Consider the following 19,572-nt stretch of genomic DNA (forward strand, 5'->3'; position numbering starts at 1 on the left):
TTCCATGTGCTCATTGTAAAATTCCCATTTTTAAAAGGGAAGCACATGCCTCCTGTCCTTATGCTCTCTGAGCATGGACATAGAAAATAAAAGGAAGCCACAGATGCTTTGAGGTTGCTCGCGAATGGTGTGGAGGCACATGGGAGGGGAAGATGGCAGTATAGGTCATGAGGAAGGCCACACGACCCCAACTGAGAGGTAGGATGTCTCAAGGACACCCAGACTGACAGTGATGTGCAGGGGATGAAGATCCTGACAGGGGTTTAGAGTTGGGGGTTAAACATTCGAGAGAGTGGCAAATTAGTGGGAGACAGAGGGGCTTGTGGTCTGAAGAAGGGGGAGGTCACAGAGGTGATGGGAGGTGAGAATAAGGTGCTGTGAATCTACTTGATGCCAGAGGGAAGGGAATGTGGTTTGGTTTTTGTTTATTTTGTGTTTTACCTGTTAACAAATCTGTTTTAATCACTCCAGTCCCTGCTGGGGGCCTTTCCCCATCACTCTGTGAGCTCTAGCCATACCAAGTTTCCCTTGGTCCTTGACATAAACCATGATCCCCTCTCACTTGGGCCCTTTGCAAAAACAGATCTTGCTGTTGGGGATGCCCTCTTGGAGTCTTTCCCAGCCTCTCCAAGAATCCACAGTGTTCTCAGGTACAACACTACTACAGATACTAATACTACGGATGGGATCTGAGCCAGGACACCCAAGCTTCTGTGTGGTAGCACCTGGAGTGGCAGCACTGGAAATCTTTTGATATACTCAGCATGCAGTTGTGGATTATATACGAGGATGGGGACCTCAGCATCTGGCTGCTGACTGGTAAAGGACTGGCAGATGACCTGGGTGGAGGGAGATGAAGATGATGTCTAGGGGGTCTGCAGAAGATCACAGTCCTACTAACTGTATTTTGCCCAGCACTGAGCTGCAGCAAATGTTGGGATTTGTGGGATAGGTTGGAGGTGTGGAGTTCAGGCTTCCTGGGAATTTGGGGGAGAGCCTTGCACAGAGCTTGGATGGGATGTCCTTCAACCTGTCACAGCACTGATGTTCATGGTGCCCCAGGGATGTAGGAGCATGGAGCCAGGGGCCCTGGGCTCACCTGGGATGGGTCTTTCTGGGACCTCAGGCTCTTCCCGTCTTCCTCCTCGCTGATGCTCCTGTCCTGGTGGTCGGTGAGAGATACCAGAACTGGGCGGGAGAAAGGGATGGTGAGAGGCCTGTATGACTCAGAGCCCCCAAATCCCCAGATTTCCTGCACAAGGAGGATAGCACATCCCAGGAGCATCTCTGAAGAACCCCAGTAAGGCCAAGGCAAGAGCAATAGTATGCCACTGCCTTTATCTTCCAACAAGCTTCTAACTGCAGCCCCATCCTCCTGATCCAGACCTTTCCATGGCTGCCAGGCATGAGGCCATGGTAACATAAGAGGCAGCTGAGGACAGATCTTCTCACCTAACACTCTACGCCCATTTGTGCCCCTGAGAGGCCCATGAGGACATTTCCTGCAGCACCGATTAACTCGGAAAGCCTGGAAAGGGGTCTCATCCCACAACTGGAATCTTTCTGAAGTGGAATGCAGTAAGGTAGCAAAGATGGTTGAAGCAAGGCCCCATGGATCTACCACAGAACATATTGTAGAACATATTGCCCTGGACAAAAGCCAGGGCAGGATAGCAGTTACAAAGGCACACCATTTATAGGTTTAGGACATGGGAAACAGAGCCATACACTGTTACAAAATAAGAGGGAAAAGGACAAACATGCACATGCAATGAGAAATTCAAGGCCTTTCCCCCCTCTGGGGCAGCAGGGAGAGCAAGAGGAATGTGGAGGAGACCTGCACTATTGACCCAGTGAACTCCACAGTGTGTCATTTCTCTAAATAACCTAAAGCTGCCTTTCAGGAGGTTAGGCTCTGAGATGGCTTCATGGAAGTTATATGCGTGTTCATTATAATATTTTCCATACACTTTTATAGGCTGAAAAAGTATCATATAAAAAGCAAACAGTTGTTTTGGAAGGCACTTTGACAGTTCTTCAAAAAGTTATATGTTGAGTTACCATATGACCCAGCACTTCGCCTCCTTAGGTGTTCCCAAGAGTAATGAAAATATGTCCACACAAATATATGTATGTGAATGTTCATAGCATTGTTCATCATAGCCAAAAAGTGGAAACCCAAAGGTCCATCAAATGGTGAATGAAGGAACAAACTGGTATATCCATACAATGGAATATTTTTCAGCCATAAAAAGAATGAAGTACTGATAGATTTTACAACATAGATGAACCTTGAGAACCTTATGCTAAGTGAGAGAAGCCAGACACAACAGGCCACATATGACTTCATTTATATGAAATGTACAGAACAGGCAAATCCATAAAGACAAAAAGTAGATTAGTGATCTGGGGGAAAGCTACAGGGACTGGGGGAGAGAGGAGAATGGGGAGTGACTGCTAATGGTCTGAGGTTTCCTTTTGTGGCGAACAAAATGTTCAGGAATTAGGTGGTGATGATGGTTGCACAACTCTGTGAATATACTAAAAATCACTGAATTGTATATTTTTAAATGGGTGAATTATATGGTATGGGAACTATGTTTCAATAACATTATTTTTAAAAGCAAACAGGAAGGTAACATCACCAAAAATGGCAGAGTAGGGAGCTCTCAAAATCAATATCTCTACTGAAACAACAATTAGCCAGCCTTTATCTCTGAAAAAATTTTTAGAGATAACTTTTGGGAACTTGAATCTGATAAAAAACAAAAAAACAAGAACTTACAAGGAGGAGGGAATGCTTAATGAAAAAAGAAGCTATTAAATTTCAACCAGAAGGTGTTGTGGCATTTTTACTTACCTGCCTACCAGCCCCATTCCACAGGTAGGAGGGGCTGTGTGGATGACAGTCCGTGGAACTGGTATGGCTTGCTGAAGCCACAGGGGGCAGATCTTGTTCCCAAAGCATTACATTTGCATGTTTGTCTGGCGACCTGTCTGGTGACTCCCTGAAGGATTGGTTCAGGGGTTTACCTTTGTTATGCCCTCTCAGAACCTTCAGGACTGGAGTGGCCTCTAGAGCAGCATTTGTCAAAAGCATTTAAAGGCATATACTAAAAATAAATAAATAAATAAATAAATAAATAAATAAATAAATAAGGCATATACTAGCCACAACCACCTGAAGCAGGGATAACAGATGGAGCAAGCAGCAGAGAGACCAAGAAGCCTAGGAAAGAAGAGGCTGGAGAAAGAGGTACATGTGGGAATAAGGGCTTTTACTGGGGAGTCTAGCAGGCCATTCATATAATCAGGGCTAAACACATAGTAGAAAACATGAAAAGTTCCCAAGCTTTCATCTCTGATTGATCTTTAGGCCCCCCGTAACCCGGAAGTGAAGGCTCAGGAGAGTTGTATATGGAGAGGCTAAGCATTGAAGGAGTACCTCAATTCAGAGCCAACCTACAAAGATGAGGAGAGTTTTGTTGGCTCCATGCATTTAAGGAAAGTTCTGGCATATCACTAGGTAGCCACTAAATTAATGAAACAGAAACTTTAGTGAGAACACACAACAAAGAATGTAGTATTTACAAGAATAGTTTAGATAAGTTTCCAAAATAGGGCACCTGGGTGGCTCTGTTGGTTAAGCATCTGCCTTCTACTCAGGTCATGATCCTGGGGTCCTGGGATGGAGCGCTGCATCAGGCTTCCTGCTCAGCAGGGAGTCTGCTGCTCCCTCTCCCTCTCCCCCTTCCCACCACATTTGTGTGCTCTCTTACTCTCTCTATCTCTCTTAAAGAGATCACAGAGGGAGTGGGAGAAGCAGACTCACCACTGAGCAGAGAGCTTAATGTGGGGCTCAATCCGAGGACCCTGAGATCATGACCTAAGCCAAAGGCAGACACTTAACCAACTAAGCCACCCAGGCATCCCAATAAATAAAATATTTAAAAGAAAGAAAAAGAAAGAAAGAAAGAAAGAAAGAAAGAAAGAAAGAAAGAAAGAAAGAAAGAAAGAAAGAAAAGAGGAAAGGAAAGAGGAAAGGAAAGAGGAAAGGAGGGATCCCTGGGTGGCGCAGCGGTTTGGCGCCTACCTTTGGCCCAGGGCGCGATCCTGGAGACCCGGGATCGAATCCCACATCGGGCTCCCGGTACATGGAGCCTGCTTCTCCCTCTGCCTGTGTCTCTGCCTCTCTCTTTCTCTCTCTGTGACTATCATAAATAAATTAAAAAAAAAAAAAGAGGAAAGGAAAGAGGAAAGGAAAGGAAAGGAAAGGAAAGGAAAGGAAAGGAAAGGAAAGGAAAGGAAAGGAAAGGAAAGGAAAGGAAAGGAAAAGAAGAGGGATCCCTGGGTGGCCCAGCGGTTTGGCACCTGCCTTTGGCCCAGGGCGTGATCCTGGAGACTGAGGATTGAATCCCATGTCGGGCTCCCGGTGCATGGAGCCTGCTTCTCCCTCTGCCTGTGTCTCTGCCTCTCTCTCTCTCTCTCTGTGACTATCATAAATAAATAAAAATTAAAAAAAGAAAGAAAGAAAGAAGAAAGAAAGAAAGAGAAAGAAAGAAAGAAAGAAAGAAAGAAAGAAAGAAAGAAAGAAAGAAAGAAGTAAGTTTCCAAAATAAACAATTACAACCCACAGTAAGCAGCATAAACCAGCCCTGGGGAGGGAAGAGATCTGATCTCCAGAGTTATCACGTTATATTATCAAATATTAAAAATACCCAGTTCCCAACAACAAATTAAGAGGCATGCAAAGACCCAAGAAAGTATATCTCATTTACAGGAATAAGAAGAAATGAATGGAAACTGTCCATGAAGAAGCCCAGACACTGGACTTACTAGACAAAGATTTTAAATCAACTGTCTTAAATAACTTCAAAGAGCTAAAGGAATCCATGAACAAAGAGCTATAAAAAATCAGGAGAATGATGTTCTCAACAAATAAAGGAGGGCAGCCCAAGTGGCTCAGGGGTTTAGTGCCACCTTCAGCCCAGGGCATGATCCTGATCAAGTCCCACATCGGGCTTCCTGCATGGAGCCTGCTTCTCCCTCTGCCTATGTCTCTGCCTTTCTCTGTGTCTCTAATGAATGAATTAAAAAAAAAAAAACAAATAAAGGATATCAAGGAGAAATTATATAAAGGAACCAAATAGAAATCCTGGAGCAGAGAAGTACAATAACTAAAATGAAAAATTTGCTAGAGGGGTTTAACCTCAGATTTAAACTGGCAGAGAAAAGGACCAGTAAGTTTGAAGATAGGTCAATTAAAATTATAGTCTGCAGAGTAGAAGAAAAATGAACACGGCCTAAGGTATTTGTGGGACACATAAAATCCACCAACAGACATATAATGGGAATTCCGAAAGGAGAAGACAGAGACAAAATATTTGAAAAAAAAAAACAATGGTTGGAAACTTCCTAAAATACATGAAATATTTGAATCTACACATTCAAAGAAGCTGAACAAACTCTCAATAAGATGAACTCAAAGAGATCCACACTGAGACACACTATAATCAAACTGTCATGTGGTTCAAGACATCAAAATCAAGCTACGTGATGCACCATATTAATAGACCACATGATCATCTCAATTGACAGAAAAACCATTTGTTGTAATCTAATGCCCTCTAATGGTCAAAATATCATAATTATGAGGGACTGAAAACTTACTTCCAATAAAGAATAAGGCAAGGATGTTTGCTTTTACCACTTCTATTCAACGTTGTACTGGAAGTTCTAGCAAGAGCAACTAGGCAAGAGAAAGAAAGTCATCTAAACTGGAAAGGAAGATGAGATTGTGAGTTCAAGCCCCACCTTGGGGGTAGAGATTACCTGAAAATAAAATCTGTTAAAAAATAAATAAATTGGAAAGGAAAAAGAAAAATTATCCCTATTCACAGATGGCATGAGCTAATAAGTGAATTCAGCAAAGTTACATAGTACAATATCAACACATAAAAATTAGTTGTGTTTCTATAAAACATCAATGAACAACCCAAAAAGGAAGCACAAAAAATTTCATTTACAATGAAAGAATCAATTTTACTTACAGAATCAAAAAGAATAAGATACTTAGGAATAAATTTAGCCTGAGAGATACAAGACTTGTACACTGAAAACTGGAAAACTATTACTGAAATGAGTTAAAGAAAAATTTTAAAAATAACATTATTATTAATTATTGTTATTAATAAATACATTGTGTTCATGGAATGGAAGACTTAATATCATTAAGAGGGCAACACTCTTAGTGATCTACAGGTCCAATGCAATCCCTATCAAAAGCCATTTTCTCTTCTTTTTGCAGAAATAGAAAAGCTTGTCCTAATATTTATATGGAATTCCAAGGGACCCAGAAGAGCCCAAACAATCCTAAAATAGGACAGAGTTGGAAGACACATATGCCCTGATTTCAAAGCTTACTACAGAGCTACAGTGTTGGCATAAAGATAGACATATAGAATGGGAAAGAATTGAGAGTCCTAAACTAAACCCATATATATGCATGGCCAAATACCAGAACCATTCAGTAGGGGAAAGAAGGGTGTTTTCAACAGTGGTGATGGGACAATTGGTAAGCCACATGCAAAAGAATAAAGTTGCACCCTTAGTTTGTACAGTATACCCAACTAGTGCCTGCTAGTTGCCAAACACCCAACCTTGGTTCTTCCTGCTAATTCTGTTCACCCACCCCTTCCCTTCTGTATTGGCTGTGCACCCACTAGGCATCTGGTACTACCCACTGTCCAGAAACCATGGAAGGTGGATGCAGAACTCTTGCTCTGCAAGAAGTTTATGTGAAGCTCATATAAACTAGGACAGAGAACAGACATGCAAGGAAAGGATAAACGCTATAAATATCACAGAGGGATGAGGACCCTGGAGAACACAAGTAGGGTCCTGTGTGGTAGCCTCTCAGAGGATATGGATATCTGAGCTAGGTCTAGATGATGAGCTGGCTACCCCTGCACCCAGTGAGGGCCAAGGCTGCAGGGCTATAGGGAGGTGAGGCCCTGGAGGCAGATGATAAAGGTACATAGCCAGGACAGGGATCCACTGCAGGGCTGGCATGGGAGGAGCTGACCCTCTGCTGCTGTGTGGTTAGAGAATAGGATGATGAGTGTGGGAAGAGCAGAGAGCTGAGCCTAACAACCTTTTGATTGCTGAGGCATCCATTTCAAAGACCTCCATCTGGAATAAACAATTTCTGCTGTATGACACAGCCACTCACACACACACACACACACACACACACACACGAAAAAAAAAAACAACAACAACAGATAAGGGGATCCCTGGGTGGCCCCAGCGGTTTAGTACCTGCCTTGGGCCCAGGGGCATGATCCTGGAGTCCTGGGATCGAGTCCCACATCAGGCTCCCTGCATGGAGCCTGCTTCTCCCTCTGCCTGTGTCTCTGCCTCTGTGTGTGTGTGTGTGTGTGTGTCTTTTATGAATAAATAAATAAAATCTTTAAAAAAAAAAAGATGAGAGGGCAGCCCCGGTGGCGCAGCGGTTTAGGGCCGCCTGCAGCCCAGGGCGTGATCCTGGAGACCCTGGATTGAGTCCCACGTCGCTCTCTGCATGGAGCCTGCTTCTCCCTCTGCCTGTGTCTCTGCCTCTCTTTGTCTCTATGAATAAATAAATAAAATCTTTTAAAAAAAAGATAAGGAATTGGGCTGCCCCCACTCATGGAGGTCCCTCATTCAGGAAGCCTTGGGTGGTCTTGATAACTGACAGTTTGGGCGACCAAATTCTCCCTTCTCCATCCTAATTCCCACTCTTCTGCTTTAAGTTAGCCAATAAAGAGTATACCTCGGAGACCCTAGTCAGGCCCAATAAAGGTGGAGCCCCAGGTGTACACACTCTTTCTCCCAGTACTCTCCCTCTTGTGCCCAAGAGCATCACTATCAATAAATAGGCTGTAGTGATCACAACACTCTTTGGCACCCAGGTTCAATGCTGGGCCGGAGGGAGGGATATATCATGGACTAAGAGACCTATTCAGTTATTTTTCCAGACACCAGCCATCAGGGACTTCCAAGTGGAAATATTGGGTCTATCTTCCCCCTGCGCTTGCACCATAGTGACTCCAGAGGGCCACCCAGAAAAGAGGAGAGCCAGGCTCCTGCTGGATTCTATCTGGGCTTCAGGCACCTGGCCCACAGCCCTGCTCTAGCCAAGCCCCAGGCTTCCTTCCCTCAGTGCACATCTCATCCTACCCCTTCCCACTCCTCACCCCCTGGGAGCTTTCCTTCCTAAGGAATGAAGCCCAATCTTGAGGCAGCAGCATGCAGATGCCTCCTGCTTGTGTCCCTGACTTCCAGGCATTCATGTGAGAGGTAGAGATGCCTCATCAGGTCCAGTCACCTGCTGCTCCAACTGCCTCACTGTCCACAGGACCACAAGTTGGCCCCATGTAAAACACGTACAAGATCCCTTTGCTAAAAAATTATAGGGAACCTCAAGATGGCAACAGTGAAGCATTAATGCCAGCCTGGGCCTCCTAACTTGAGGCGCTAGGGTGTGCATGGGTCCACCAAGGGCCAGATGTAAAAACTTGTAGGCCCCTTAGTCCCTGGAACAGTGAGTTCCAAGAGCCACTTTATCTGCCTTGCACGTCTTCATGATTCCACAGGAACCTGGGAACAAGACTCCATTATGCCATCCAGTGCCTTCCAACTTGGACAATGCTCTTGCCTTTGCAAAATGTGACATGCAAAACTTTCCTGGGCATGTCGGCCAACTTCCCTGCGGGCAGTATGGAGACCCGAGAAAACTTTCTTTAGATTTCAAGGCTTTTCTGCAGCTAGGGCCTGAAGACATTCTGATCACAGCACCCAAGCCAGGCCCTGAGGGTTGACCTCCAACAGATGTTGTGATGGGGGTCTGCACTTCTGTTGACATTACTAGGAGTGAGGGAGCCTGGGGAGATGACAGTTCTACACAGGGTTACAGGGGCAAGAAGGCATGAGGACAGAGCCCCTGAAGGAGAGAGGGGAGCCAAAGTAGAGAGGCAGTGTCAGCTCTGCCTGCAGACCCTGCAGCTACATAAGACTCCTCTGTTGAGTTCTCACCAACACCCGTTCTGTGACAGCTGCGGACCCAGGCATGAGTCCCCACAACTGGCCCCTGGGCCTCTGGGACTGGATGCAGGAGAGAAACGGGCAAGCTCTGGGATTTCTGGACAGGGCCTGGGGTGGGGGCGTGGTCCACAGCACCTCATTTGGGGTCCTCTTGAGGGAGAGCAGACAAATGCGAAGCCACAGGCCAGATGGACACATGGTAAAATGGAGAAATCCTCAATTACCAACTGAGCGAGAGAAGTGAGGCAGACAGAGACGTGCAGCACAATGACATTTATGTACAACAAAAACACAGGTGTGTGAGAAGACAATGTGCACTGGCAGGACATGTGCAGGGTAGAGGTTTGCGCGGATGGCCTGGGCGCTGCTGATCGGGAGAGGGAACGGGACAGGAGCGGGTGTGTGTGTGGGGGGTGGGAGCAGGGCTGGGTGGATGCGACACTCTGAGTCCAAAAGGAAAAAGAAGCGCCATCCTTGGGCACCGGGCCAGAACTGGCCAGAACCCAAACCCGGCATCTGCTCCCCCCAACCGGCAGCCACTCGCTCTTAGGGGTGAGGCCCGTCCCCTCACCTTCCTGCTGCGACATCTGTGTGAGGTCCTCCACCAGGCTAGCGGCCTCTCTGCAGGTGCGAGGACCCTGCGACTGCACCCAGGTCCTCATCTTGCTGGGCAGCGCACCCAGGAACTGCTCCAGCACCAGCAACTCCAGCATTTGCTCCTTGGAGTGCGCCTCAGGCCGCAGCCACTGGCGGCACAGCATCCAGAGCTGGCCCAGTGCACGGTGTGGCCCACCTGCCACGCGGTACTGGAACTGTCGGAAACGCAGGCGCCAGGCCTCAGCATCTCCGGGGCTGGCCAGCTGAGAAGCCCTGTCCTGCTCCCCCAGAGATGAAGTCTGGGGACTCCTGGGGGAGGCAAGGGCTTTGGCCAATGGGAGCATCTCTCCGGCCTCAGAGGGCAAGCAGGCTGGATCCCAGGACAGTCCCAGCAGCTCCAAACACAGGTAGCAGCAGGCAGATGCAGTCAGCAGTCAGTGGCCTGCAGAGAGGGGCAGGCGCAAAGTGGCCACATCAGATGGTGGCCCCCACCTGCTCAGGACTCCCCCCAGCTCCCCACCTCCTTGCCCTGACCCCCAGTTACCAAGATGCTGACCTGAGCCCTCCCCATCTCATTCTGACCTAATCTTCCATATGACCCTCATGGGCTACATTGTGTTGAAGACAAGGAACTGGTCACCACAGAGCCTTACCCACTGTTCCCACCCATACTCCTCTCTGATGTTGATCCCAGCTCAGCTGTCACCACAGCAGGATGCCACCATGCTCTGGCTCAGGCTGTCACACTTATCTCATCTTCACTGTGCTGTCTTCATGACTCTTACCTGATCGGGAACAGATCTCATTTCCTTACTTAGCTTAGTGTACATCTCCCTCCTTCATTTATTTAGTCATTAACAGTTTCCTGAGCATCCAAGGGAATAGGATTCCTGCCTTGGTGGAGTAACCAGCACTGTCCAGCAGAACTTCCTATGGGGTCGGAAATGCTCTCCATCTATATCATCCAGTTTGGTAGCCACCAGCTGTATTATGTGGCTCCTGAGCACTTGAAATAAGGAACTAGACCCAGCCAGATATGCTACGTAATAGTGCAATAGAGGCCCTCTGCCTGGCTATGCTGTCTTTCTTGCCTTTTCTACTAAGTTAAGGCTGAGGGAGGAGGTAGTTGAGGACAAGGGGGTAGAGACTTTAAAAGCAGAGGGAAAGTGGGAAGGGCAGTGGAAAAAAATAGCATTTTGTGCATTTTCCAAGCTTCCTACGCTGAACATGTAACTGAAGAAAATTTTGAAAATGTTAAAGTTGTAAAAATTAAAATGAGATTTTTTTCTATACTTGTACTCTGTGCTGATCCAGTAGTGAAGGTACAAACTGGCACGACCTTTCTGGAAAGCAAAGTGGCAGCTTGTATATCAAGATCATTCTGGAAGTTCTCATGCTATGGAATTTATCTGCAATTGGGACAAAGATTTAGGCACCAAGAATCACAACAAAAGTGCCCAACAGTTAAGCTTGGTAAGATCAATTACACTCCCATCACATGGTGGAGAATTTGACTGCAAAATACACAGTAACATAACATACGCAAGGGAAGCACACATGACATATGGATGATATGAGGTACAGGGGAAAGTGGGATGTGAAATGATATATGAGGGTCCCAAAAAGGGCCACTGGGAGAGGCCCAAGGTAGCCAGCCATATGCTATGTTCTTTATACTTCTCTTAATCTCCCCTAAATGGTATTTTGATCATGTGTGACCTTCAACATGAAAAAAAAAAAAAAAAGAACAAAAACATTTAGGAAGGATTTTTAATGACATGGGAAATGCTTATGACAAGTGAAAAGTGGAGGAGTATTCCATGTGACTTTTTCCTTCTTGATCCTCTGGAGAACTTTTCATGTGCACGTGTGTGGGTTTTACAATCAGGAAGAAAGGAAAGGTGTACAAAAGCAGGGAGGGCGACTCACGAGGGCTGTGCCCTGCCAGCAGTCTTCCCGCCTGCTTCTTGATTCCGCTGGCCTGACTGGGCATTTACAAGCTCCGTCACCCCTGTTGAGACCACAGGCAAAAATACTCTTATGCTGTAGTAACACTTTCACATGTGTACTTCTGAAAAAGTAAAAGGGCTCGTTTGGCAGCTCCACGGATTCAAGCAGTCCTTGTGCTCTGGGATCTCAGACCTTACCCTTCTCTCCGGTGAGCAGGGAAGTGCGCCCCAGGCAGACTCCAGGGTGAAGAACTGCAGCCCCTCAGCACCCTCCAGGGTCCTGGGATGAAGTCTATGTGGGGAGAAGCTGAGATGATGGGGGGGATTTAGAAGGGGCCAAGGGGGGCTCCTAGTTGAAGGCACCTAAGGCTACGGCGGGTGTCTGAGGCCCAAGTTGGGGGAACGATGTCCTCCTGTGGGGTCTGGACCAAATGTGGACCCCTGGCTGATGAGGACGCCGGGAAGTTGTGTGTTGGGGGGACGGTAGGGCCTGAAGCCTACATGGACAGTGCCGTGGTTTCGGGGTCCTGGAGATCCATTCTGGGGGTAACCTGGATTGATGCTAGGGGGTCTATGAGTGTCACTGGCAGGACTCAAAGCCACGTGGGCAGGCCAGGCTTACCTGCGGATGACACAGAGATGTGCCGCTGACACTGGGTCAGGTTCTGGCGGCCGGATTGGGGCGGGGGGGTGGGGAAGCTGGGAAAGGCCTGGGGTGGGGTCTGGAGTCGAAAAGCGTGGGTGGAGAGGTTTCCTGCCTCGGCTGACAGGGAGGGGAGATGCCGCCAAGCGGGACAGCGCGCCCCGGGCCCCTGCCCACCTCCACCTCAGTCCCCCCGCGTGGCCTGCGAGGCTCGCCCATCTCCCTCATCCCCAGGGACCTTGGGGCCCCGCGACGGCTTCCCTGACCCGGCTCGGCCCCGCGGCTGGCCTCGGGATGCGCCTCCTGCCCGAGCCCGGATTCGTCTCCACCCGCGCTTCCTCTAACGCGATCCCGGCCAGCGCCCGCCGACTCTGGCGCCCTTGGCCCGCCCCCACGGTCTCTTCCCCCGGCCGGCCAAGCCCGACGAAGGCACTGACGGACGAGGGACAAGCGGCGGGACGGCGGGACGGCCGGACGGGCCGCGGCGGACTCACCGCGCGCGGGATCCGCTCCGGCCAGGGCCGCTCCATCATGGCGGCGCCTCGGCAGGCGAGCGAGTCCAGCCGCTGCGGCGCGGACTACAACTCCCAGAACCCCGCGCGCCGCGGGAGGCCGCCATTGGCCCAGAGAGTCGCGCAGTGTTGTTCCGGAGCGTCACGCGTCGTGGGACTCCCCGGCGTGGGGGCGGAGTAGTAAAGACCGGGCTTCGCTGGCCAATCGGAAGCGGCCTGGGATGGTCCTTCGCCCCCGCAGTGCCTCCGAATTACCTCGGACTGCTTCGGTCGCCATGGCAAAGGGGCACGCCGCGTTGGAGCGGGGTGAGGAAGGAGAGTGGGTGGGGCTGCCTGAGCGCTGCTGTAAGGCCCCGGCTTTGTGGGAGCTGGCCGGCCGCAGGCCGGAAATTCGTCGTTTACAGTGCGTGTGTGTCTGCTTTACTACAGAACAGTCTCACGTTGACTATGTTAACATATTTTAAGATATGTCTATTTTAGGGACGCCTGAGTGGCTCAGTGGTTCAGCGTCTGCCTTCGGCCCAGGGCGTGATCCCGGGGTCCTGGGATCGAGTCCCACGTCGGGCTCCCTGCGTGGAGCCTGCTTCTCCCTCTGCCTGTGTCTCTGCCTCTCTTTCTCTCTCTCTGTGTCTCTCATGAATAAATAAATAAAATCTTAAAAAAAAAAAAGTTTAAGATATGTCTATTTTAATGGAGTATGTCCTAGAATAGGAATGGCCAGGTTTAGCCAATAAATAATACAAGAGCCACAGCTAGACTTGAATTTCATAACAAGGTTTTTAGTATTAGTGTGTCTCATATTTAGTGTATTTTTTAAAACTTAGGAAATATATTCATAGTAGTACTCGTAATTCTCAGAGTAGCTATGTCCACAGTACGGTTGCCAGATCTAGTAAATAAAAATGCAAGATGCCCACTTAAATTTAAATTCCAGGTAAGCAAAAAATAGTTTTTTGGAATAAGTGTATCTCTATGTATTACATTTTTAAAAGCCTTTTACTGGGCAGTCCTGGTGGCTCGGTGGTTTGGCGACGCCTTCGGCTGGGGGCCTGATCCTGGAGTCCTGGGATGGAGTCCCACCTCCGTCTTCCTACATGGAGCTTGTTTCTCCCTCCGCCTGTATCTCTGCCTCTCTCTGTGTGTATCTCTCATGAATAAATAAAATCTTTTAAAAAAAAGCCTTTTACTATATATTTAGCGTAACTAATTTTTGATACATGTATGTGTCAGAGCAGGGTTGCCAAATTTAGCAAAAATACGGGGGACAGCTCCTAGTTAAATTTGAATTTCAGATGAATAGTTTTTTTTAGTATAACTATATCCCACTAGCACATTTGGGATATACTTATACTAAATAATAATACTAAATACTATTTTAATTAATTAATTTAATTTTAATTTAATTAATTAATTACAAACTATTTTATTATTATTTGTCTCAATAGTGTATTTGGGACATATTTAAATTATAATTCTAAATACTCTTCTAAATATTAATGCTGTATTTTAGTATAAGCACATTACAATAGCATGTTTGGAATATACTTATATTGAAGTTATTATTTTTTTGAAATTCAGATTGAGGGTAAGATAACAATTCAAGGAGGTTTCACAGCTCCGGGACTGGGCACAGGGTGGCTGCAGCTACCCAATGCTGAGATGGGATAGCAAGAGGATGTGAGTTGGACTGGGGACCTAACAAAGGAGATGCGAACTGCACTTCCAGGAGCCTAGGATTTTTTTTTTTAATAAATTAATTTTTTATTGGTGTTCAATTTACCAACATACAGAATAACACCCAGTGCTCATCCCGTCAAGTGCCCCCCTCAGTGCCCGTCACCCATTCACCCCCACCCCCCGCCCTCCTCCCCTTCCACCACCCCTAGTTCTTTTCCCCGAGTTAGGAGTCTTTTTCTTCTCCCTTCCCTTATATTCCCTTTCACTGTTATTTATATTCCCCAAATGAATGAAAACATACACTGTTTGTCCTTCTCCGATTGACTTACTTCACTCAGCATAATACCCTCCAGTTCCATCCACGTTGAAGCAAATGGTGGGTATTTGTCGTTCCTAATGGCTGAGTAATATTCCATTGTATACATAAACCACACCTTCTTTATCCATTCATCTTTCGATGGACACTGAGGCTCCAGGAGCCTAGGACTGAATGCTCTTTATCCACTGGACAGCAGTGGGGAATGAGGGAACATATCAGTGAGCAGGACTGATGGGACTTTGGACTTGGAGGGCTCGCAGTTTACACACCGGTAAACAAGTAAAGCAGATGCTTGCTGGCAGCATCTCTTCTCTAAGTGCCTTAGAGAAGATGCTGGCAGCATCTCTTCTCTAAGTGCCTTAGAGAAAATAAAACTAGGCATGGAATTAGAAACTTTCAGGGGGCTACCTAGCTGGGTGGTCAGGGTTCTGCCTCCATCTCCTCCCCCCTTAGCTGCTGGTCCCTGAGTATGGTATTCAAGCAAGTGCTTGCTGTGTGCAGAAGCCACAGATGGGAAAGTAAAATCCAGGTGCTGAGGGCTTATTCTTCATCTTGTAAGTTATGCACTTATACTGACTGAGTTCCCTGGCTCATTTTCTTAGTAGCTGAAATTGGCCTGATGTTTTGGCCTTATTTATGCATTTATAACTGCTAGGAACCCTAGGAAATTGCTATTGAGAGAACATTTACCTAGTTTGTTTCTAGAGCCAGAGTGAAAGGCATCATCTTTAGGCAACTTGAATGCTAGATCCACTGGGAGGCAGTCTGGTACCAGACAAAGGTCTCCAAACTTTTTTTTTTTTTTTTTAAGATTTTATTTATTCATGAGAGACACACACGGAGAGAAAGGCAGAGATACAGGCAGAGGGAGAAGCAGGCTCCATTCAGGGAGCCCAATGGAGGACTTGATCCTGGGACTTGATCTTGGGACTCCAGTATCATGCCCTGGGTGGAAGGCAGGCGCTAAACCACTGAGCCACTCAGGGATCCCCTCTCCAAACATTTTGTAAGCAGCAGAAACTTTTGTTCCAAATGGCACTGAGGTAAATCTCAATTTAAAAAGTAAGTTAGCTAGAAGCCAAACTGTTGTGATTACCAGAGGCTGGAAGGAGGAGTAATGGAAAGTGCAGCTAATACACATGAGGTTTCTTTTGAGGGTAATGAAAATGTTCTGGAATTAGTGGTGATGGTTTCACAATCCTGTGAATATACTAAAAAGTACTGAACTATGTACTTTATTTTTTTAAGATTTATTTATGTATTCATTCAAAGAGAGCAAGAGAGAGGCAGAGACACAGGCAGAGAGAGAAGCAGGCTTCATGCAGGAAGCCCGATGTAGGACTCCATCCCAAGTCTCCAGGATCACACCCCGGGCTGCAGGCGGCGCCAAACCGCTGCGCCACCGGGGCTGCCCTGAACTATGTACTTTAAATGGTTGAGTTTTATGCTGTGTGAATTATATACATCAATAAAAAATGTTATTAAAAAGAAGCAGGGATGCCTGGGTGGCTCAGTGGTTGAGCATCTGCCTTTGGCTCAGGTCATGATCCAGGGGTCCTGGGATCTAGACCTACATCAGGCTGCAGGAAGCCTGCTTCTCCCTCTGCCTATGTCTTTGCCTCTCTCTCTGTGTCTCTCATGAATAAAGAAATAAAATATTTAAAAATAAAAAGAAGCAGACCTATTGGGGCTGTAGGAAGATCTAATGTGGCTGTATGACACTCAAAAATCAACTCCAGATGTATCTGTGACTTGAAGCCAAACACAAAATATTAAAACTTTTTGTGGGAAATATTTGTGGATATTTGAGTTTTGGAAAACATTTTGGCATCTTCTAGTTCAGTTGAACATCTGCACACCCCAGTCCTAACATCTCCCCACTTAGGGATGCTCAGGCCAGACACCTACTGGAAAAGAAGAGACGCATTGTGCTCTATTCACATAGTGGATTATTTTGCACCAGTGAAAAAATCTCTACAACAGAGGCCAGAACATTTTTTCTGCAAAGGGCCGAGTAGTGAATGTTTTTGGTATTGTTGGCCATATGGTCTCTGTTGCAGCTGCTCAGCTCTGCAGTTGTAGCATGAAAGCGTTCAGAAAGAATATATAGAAAGACATGGTTGGCTGTACTCCGGTAAAACTTTTTTTTTTTTTTTTAATGTGGGCTCAAACTCATGACCCTGAGGTTGAGAGTTGCATGCTCTAACAACTGAGCCGGTCAGCCAGGCACCCCTCCAAGAAACTTTATCAAGAGGCAGAAAGCCAGATTTAGCCTCCAGACTGTGGTTCATTGACCCCTGAATTACATGGTTGAGTCTTTGCCTTATCTGGATAAGGATATCTGGAATATCCTTCCCCTAGATGACAGATGGGGCCTCAGCTCTAACATCAGCTCCTCAAAGAGGCTTCCCCACCCACCTCAACTAAAACAGCCTCAGATAGCTCTCTCAAGTCCTCTCTGCTTATGTTCTTCCTGACACCTTTTACTTTTTAGATTACATTTGTGTTGACTTGTTTTATTGACTTTCCTCTACAGAAGGAAGTTTCTTGTGGAGGAGAAGAGATTAAGGGCAAGTAAGAGGTGTACAGAGGGCCCAGAATCCAGTGGGAGACAGAATTCCTACTGGGTTTTCTCAACCTTTGCCTTCAGGAGTTGGTGGAGAAGGTGGTCCATCAGCTGAGCCACTGAGACCAGAGCACCTTTACATTAACACAGTATGCCATATTTATCACTGATTTTATTACTGCCCTCTGGTAGGTGACAGAGCAAAATGTGGATGAGTTGGAGAAGGGCCGAGAGCAGGATTTGCACTCTGCCCAAGCCTGGAAGGCAGGACAGAGTTGGGGCTCTTCAGAGAGAATCGGCAAGAGTAGCCACATGGCTAGGGCAGAGGGGGCATGGGAGACACAGGTTTGCAATCCAGCAGAGGCGGGTCTGTGTAGGCCTGATGGGGTTTGGACTCTGCTGGGGGGTAATAAGGCTGAGGAAGGTAGTCTGTGGCCACAGTCCCTGGTACCAGAGCTTCACTATGACTTTTGTGGGTCCTTTCTCTTTTCAAAAATATTTATGTATTTTTAAAGATTTTATGTATTCATTTGAGAGAGCCCGCACAGGAGCAGGGGGAGCAGCAGAAGAGGAAGAAGCAGACTCTCCACTGAGCAGGGAGCCTGGTGAGGGACTCAGGACTCCATCCCAGGACCCCGGGATCATGACCTGATCTGAGGGCAGATACTTTTTTTTTTTTAAGATTTTATTTTATTTATTTATTCATGAGAGACAGAGAGAGAGAGGCAGAGACACAGGCAGAGGGAGAAGCAGGCTCCATGCACTGGGAGCCCGATGTGGGATTCGATCCCGGGTCTCCAGGATCGCGCCCTGGGCCAAAGGCAGGCGCCAAACCGCTGCGCCACCCAGGGATCCCTATTTATTATAACTTTATCCATTTTTTTTCTTCTGATTTTACAAGTGGTAAAATTAAAATATTTTTTCATGGGTCTTGGGGATAAATTGGCCTTGCTGGGAAAGTCACCTGGGTCACAGAGTCATTGGCCTGTGACAGTTTGGATAGAGCTATGGATGGTCCCTGTCCTATCTATGACATCACCCTGCCTTCCCCTGGCTTCTCCATCCTCTCAGGAAGGTGCATTTCAAGACCCTCAATGGATAGAGATTGCCTTTGATGTTAATGAACACAGTTAGAATTTGACATTTTTCAAGTGCAGAAAACTGTCAAAGACCTGTTCCTCTGTCCACATAGATGTTTTTGACCCACAAGCCTCCTCAGGGGATGGAATTATGTCCTACTTGATGAAGGAGGAGCTCCAGATGAGTGGCCCGGATGCATGGATCACCCCTGTCCCGGTGAATTAAAACCAGAAGGGAACTCAGAGGCCTGTGGTCCAAGAACTACTTGATGCAGAAGGTGGCCAGAGCTCTAAATTGGGCCTGATATATCAGCTATGTTGTTTGTCCATAACCAGATCCTTCTCTGAGGGGAGGAAAGGCATTTTAGTTACCATCAAAAATGAAAATATTGGAGAAAATTTTGTTTCTTGACATAGTCACTTGCCATCTTAGGGCAGGTGTGTCCAGGTGTCTGCTCTGGCTCCCAGAGACACCCTGGCCCCTGAAGCCAGACACCTGACTCCCTCCACTGCAACCTCATTGTCCTTCACCTCCAGTCATTGTCGGCCTTCATGTTTTCCAAGTGACATCAGGCTCCCAGTTCTGGCCCTCTCAAACCGAGGGGCAAGCTGAACTTTCAGAGGATTCTCATGAAGTCCCTTAAGGTTGGCCTGAGAGGGCAGGACACTGCTCTCCCTCTGGGGAGGGGGACCCAGCACTCCAACATTTTTCTCAAAGGCATTCTTGCCCCTAGCTTCCCTCTCCATGACTCTTGCCGGAGGTGGGAGGTAGGGTCAGGGAGTCAGACCATTCTTTTGCGAGTCCTGAGTAGACCCACTAGCCCTCCAAGGGGAGGTTGTGGAGTGGGGAGGTGAGCACATGTGTTCTTTACACAGGTGCCTCAGAGAAACTAGAGGGCACCACTGCCCACAGTTGTTACCAGGCTTGCCACCATCAGACCTACCTGAGAGCTTATTTCCTTTGCTGAATCTGTGGGTGCCTCTCCAGTCTGACTTCATTATAACTAAGGTGTCTGGAGGGCCATGTCTTTGCTCTAGGGGAAGAATCTGCTTCCCAGTTCCTTTGGGTTGTTGGCAGGAATCAGCTCCTTGCAGTTGTAGGATTGAGGACACCATTTTCTCTGGGTTGTCAGCCAGAAGGTCCCA

General features: G+C 47.2%; 1 protein-coding gene across 1 annotated transcript in view; it reads right to left on the reverse strand.

Moving 5' to 3' along the window:
- LOC121478581 overlaps positions 1–12,761 on the reverse strand; it is a 34,891-nt gene extending 22,130 nt beyond the window's left edge. Inside the window, 4 exon segments of the mRNA XM_041733683.1 lie at positions 1,100–1,188; positions 9,656–10,123; positions 11,829–11,937; positions 12,253–12,761. Coding sequence (XP_041589617.1) covers positions 1,100–1,188; positions 9,656–10,025 — 459 coding nt within the window. The 5' untranslated portion in view covers positions 10,026–10,123; positions 11,829–11,937; positions 12,253–12,761.
- Between the last annotated feature and the right edge of the window lie 6,811 nt (positions 12,762–19,572).

This window comes from Vulpes lagopus, chromosome 2 (assembly GCF_018345385.1).
Source record: "Vulpes lagopus strain Blue_001 chromosome 2, ASM1834538v1, whole genome shotgun sequence".
Classification (NCBI taxonomy): domain Eukaryota; kingdom Metazoa; phylum Chordata; class Mammalia; order Carnivora; family Canidae; genus Vulpes; species Vulpes lagopus.